The 4,036-nt window shown below is 44.7% G+C and overlaps 2 protein-coding genes across 2 annotated transcripts in view; one reads left to right on the forward strand and one right to left on the reverse strand.

Annotated features, from left to right (window-relative positions):
* T265_01906 (hypothetical protein) overlaps positions 1 to 4,036 on the reverse strand; it is a gene marked incomplete at both ends in the record, with an annotated part of 18,980 nt that overhangs the window by 2,479 nt on the left and 12,465 nt on the right. The window contains one exon of the mRNA XM_009166032.1: positions 1,187 to 1,416. Within this exon, the coding sequence (XP_009164296.1) occupies positions 1,187 to 1,416 (230 nt within the window). The remainder of the gene's footprint in view (positions 1 to 1,186; positions 1,417 to 4,036) is intronic.
* T265_01905 (hypothetical protein) lies at positions 346 to 2,565 on the forward strand (the record flags this gene model as incomplete). The annotated part of the gene is made up of 1 exon (XM_009166031.1): positions 346 to 2,565. One exon carries the CDS (start codon positions 346 to 348, stop codon positions 2,563 to 2,565), a length of 2,220 nt encoding a protein of 739 aa, XP_009164295.1.

Consider the following 4,036-nt stretch of genomic DNA (forward strand, 5'->3'; position numbering starts at 1 on the left):
CATCTTTAATTTATGTGAACCGTTTTGCTATTGTCAATTCTTTTGTGAATTACTGTCCTCTTTATGTGTGAAAATAGAGGGTAGTTTTCGTTTATCAGAGTGCTGATAAAACACGTGTACTTCGGTTTGACTCCCTTTGTGCATACCTTTGTTACCTTTTCGACCAATCTTATCCAGGACCATGGTATAAACTGACCAATCAGGGGCAAATGTCTTTGGATAGGTTAGTTTCATTCTCTGGTGTGGTTGGTTGCTCTATATAAACCAATTCCTGTCATATTGGAATTTAGATTTATTCCTCATAACAGCTTGTTTTTAAATGAAACACGCCAAGCACAATGAAGAATGCAGCTGGATGTGATTCTTCTGGCACTTCTGACTTCTGTGGGTTGCACATGGGCTTGGCGTCCCAAAGAATACCGACAGAACTCAGAGCCAGGACAAAAGCCATGCATATTTCCCACCGTTCATCGGCGCACGGCAATGTACGAATGTCAAAACTCGCTAGTTTCCGTTCCGACCGAGCCTTTTCAATTGGCACCAAATCAACAAAATCGTGGAATATGGTGGTGTTCACTCACAGACAATTTCGATCACTATCCTGAATGGCGTATTTGTCCAGAAACGCCAACTACCTACGGCGGAAACCAGCCTGGACGTGACTGCCATTTTCCGTTTATTCATCAGAAGCGGATTTATCACACATGTATACGTGAGGGTGGAGAGTTGCGTTTTCAGCGACCAGATGATCCTGTTCCCGTGGATGATGGAAGAAGTGGTTACTGGTGGTGCGCCACTACTCCCAATTTTGACAAGGATCGCTTTTGGACCAGATGTCGATCTCAACATGCCCACCAACTTCCGTGCCATTTCACCAAGCACACCGTTAAAGTGGGTGGACTTGTGCAAGACGTGGACCACGAGTGCCAGCCTTTTGCTGGTCATTGGGTTTGTCACACAGAGCTCAACCAGTTACGCGAATGCCCAAGTGCATTGGTGGGTGGTCCTTCGAGCTCATTGACAGAAGGTGGCAACGATCCCGGGTTCCAATGTCACTTTCCATTCCAAGCCACGCTACCCCTTTTAACAGCGGACTTTCATTGGGTTGGGACAGCGCGGCGTCGCAATATCACGACATGTTTACCAGGGCTAACTACATCCAGTGGGCTTGAATCAATCTACCCACCATGGATCGGGTACTGGTGTGCCACGACAAGCAACTTCGATGAGGATAAACTGTGGACCAGGTGTACACATCCGCAAGAGTCTGGCCAGTCGAATAGTCTGAAACACCTGGCAAATCACAGGCTGTCTGAGATATGGACACACCTGACTTGGCTTCGCTGGATTTCGCCGGACGAACACCGTAACTTCAACCTGCCCGGACAGGCCTATAGTGTAGAATTCAAGCGAGTTCTAAGTGAAGTGGAAAAACTGAGATCCAAGTGGGATTTTACCAGCAACCCACAATGCGATGAGGAACTACAGTGGTGGGCATGGTTAGCTCCGTTTTGGTGGACAAAATATCAGTCAAATCAGACTACATGGCCCGTAGCACATGCATCTACAGAGACCATCAATTCTGAGGTTGATTCAGGCATAAACCCTCTTTCCCGAGGATTTCAACTTCCCCGTTGGGTTCAGGCGTGGAACAGTGCAGGCTGGCTTCGATTCGGAAAAGGTTTAAATGAGCGATGGACAGAACTTAAATATCTCGTACAAAAGCGTTGGGACAAAGCCTGGACTATTGCATTTCTCTCGGGAGTCCTTTGTGCCACTGGTTTTATCGTAGCCTTACTACTGATGTTGCTAGCATTTATTGACAGATTTAAACGCAGACAGCTGGTCCGCATATTTTGCAGACGATCTGTGATTAAAGAACCTACACTAGGAAGTGTACATGAAGTTGAAGGTGATGAATACAATCTATATGCTCCATTGTCTAAATATCCGCCAGGCTATTTGCACAATGCCTCAAGGACTTCAGATTGTATCCAGACAAATGTCAGCCCTCCCGTCGACACCGCAGAGATGTGTAATCCATCAAAATTGTTTCCTCCCAATCATCCTCTCACAAATTGTGATTATTTTACTGATGCATTTCACTCACAGAAAGACTCAGTGATTGACTATAATCAACCTGAACTGATATTGCCCAAACTAAACTCAACCGTGTTATCGATCTCCAATGGATCGACTGTCCGTAAAAAGCAGTCAGATATTGCTGACATGTACCAATATCCTTATGTTTGTTGCTCTAGCTCAAACGTAATTTGCCCGTGTCGAAAACAACAGAATCGGCTTATTGTGAATCTGCTGATTGCTTTGACGCGAAAACCAGGTGATGATGACCAGTCGGACAAATCGAACATCTTGCAACAGTTTCTTCCCTTGTTGAGCAACTGCCAACTGGCCAATCAAAATTGCGTTTGCCCTGTCTCAGATTCGTCGGAAAATAGGCGACCTACCACCCAATTTTGTACTTTCGGTCATGCACAATGTTTTGAACGCCCAAGGGTGGAGCCCAGTGCCCCACCACCAAGTTATGATCAGCTAGATCCCTGATAATCAAAGACATGAATAGGCTACATCAGGCCAGGTAACCGACTGAACTTTAAACAATATTCATATTTGAATGGCAATTTCGTTCTCCGATCATTCCATGAAACAATATATTTGGAGCTGTGGTTGTTCTCATGGTGTTTATTTTGTGTGAATTAGGAGTGGTGCCAAATTTAACCATATTGTTGATGAAATATTGTTCCGCTGTTGTGAAAATATGGAGTACAGTACCTATATTTGAAACAGCTTTATTTTGAATAACTAAGTGGCAGTCGTGGACTGAACGTTCAAACTTCACTGGTTACTGTAGGCACTTTGGGGATGAAATAAGGTACGGAAAACCAATATTGTTTTTTTGCTTGTAGCAGTTTGCGATAACGCACAAAAAGTTCATCATTGTTCTAGTGAATTAAGTTTATTGATGGTTTCGTAAAGAACGTTTGTGGGCCTTGCTTAGAGCAAAAACAGGGCAGACCAGTGTTCGAGCCAGATGAATAACGTGAAGGTGTAAATTGGGTTTGGTGGACGAACATTCACCTAACTGAGCCACCATATTCGTTGTTGCAATTGAGAAAATTTTATTGAGGCTTCAGTTTTGACCATCACATCAGCGCTAACCCGATTTCTCGGGAAAATTTAATGGCTAATATGAATTCACTGTCCATCGCTAAGAGTTATCCAGCCATTTAGATTTTCAACGTAATCAACAGTGATCTGATATTCATTTCTGGATTTGATTGTCAGCCAAACTACGCAATTAGACCACCATCTAAGGCACGTAATCCCACATGAGGTTTGCACTGAGTAGCGTGCTCAAACCGCCAAACTCTTTTACCCACTACTTAACCTAGAGCCTTGGTCATGCCTTCAGGATGAAATCGTCATGGTTTCAAAGCCAATGTGTTACTGTACATTCCTCTGGAGATAACTAAATGTTCTGAAAACCACAGAGTGTGTCGTCTGTACCACTCATACGATGAACCTAGAACGTGCTTTCTCGGCGCGTTAGTTTTGTAACTGCAGTGTCATCACAAACGTTTACTTGAGGCACCATTGCAGGCCTAAATTTCAGCAACGTTCATGACGTCAAATGGATTCACAGACCCCAATCTTAATAGCCAGCTTTAGATAACCCCGGAAGGTTATATGTCACTGAGGAGAGAAACTCAGAGTACACTCGTTTAGGGTAACGTGGCCAGCCGTAGTTTGAATTGCCTCCATTTGCACAATCACAATCATTAAAATGCACTTGTGACNCCCGCGACACCACAGAGTCTCTCACACCAGGTTGGTCAATGGCTAGAGGTCTGACGAACACAGTCTCCTGGCCCTCCAGGTTGGGGGTTGGGACACGTGGCGACTTATTCCGTAGAAATGGCAATGCATTTGCATTTCCCGCCAAACACCGCTGCCTTGCGGTTAGGCTTTTGGGCCAAAGGCTTTGGTTGAGGACCCTAATCGTCCTCCTGTCTAG

The sequence above is a fragment of the Opisthorchis viverrini genome (assembly GCF_000715545.1).
Source record: "Opisthorchis viverrini unplaced genomic scaffold opera_v5_21, whole genome shotgun sequence".
In the NCBI taxonomy this organism is placed as follows: domain Eukaryota; kingdom Metazoa; phylum Platyhelminthes; class Trematoda; order Opisthorchiida; family Opisthorchiidae; genus Opisthorchis; species Opisthorchis viverrini.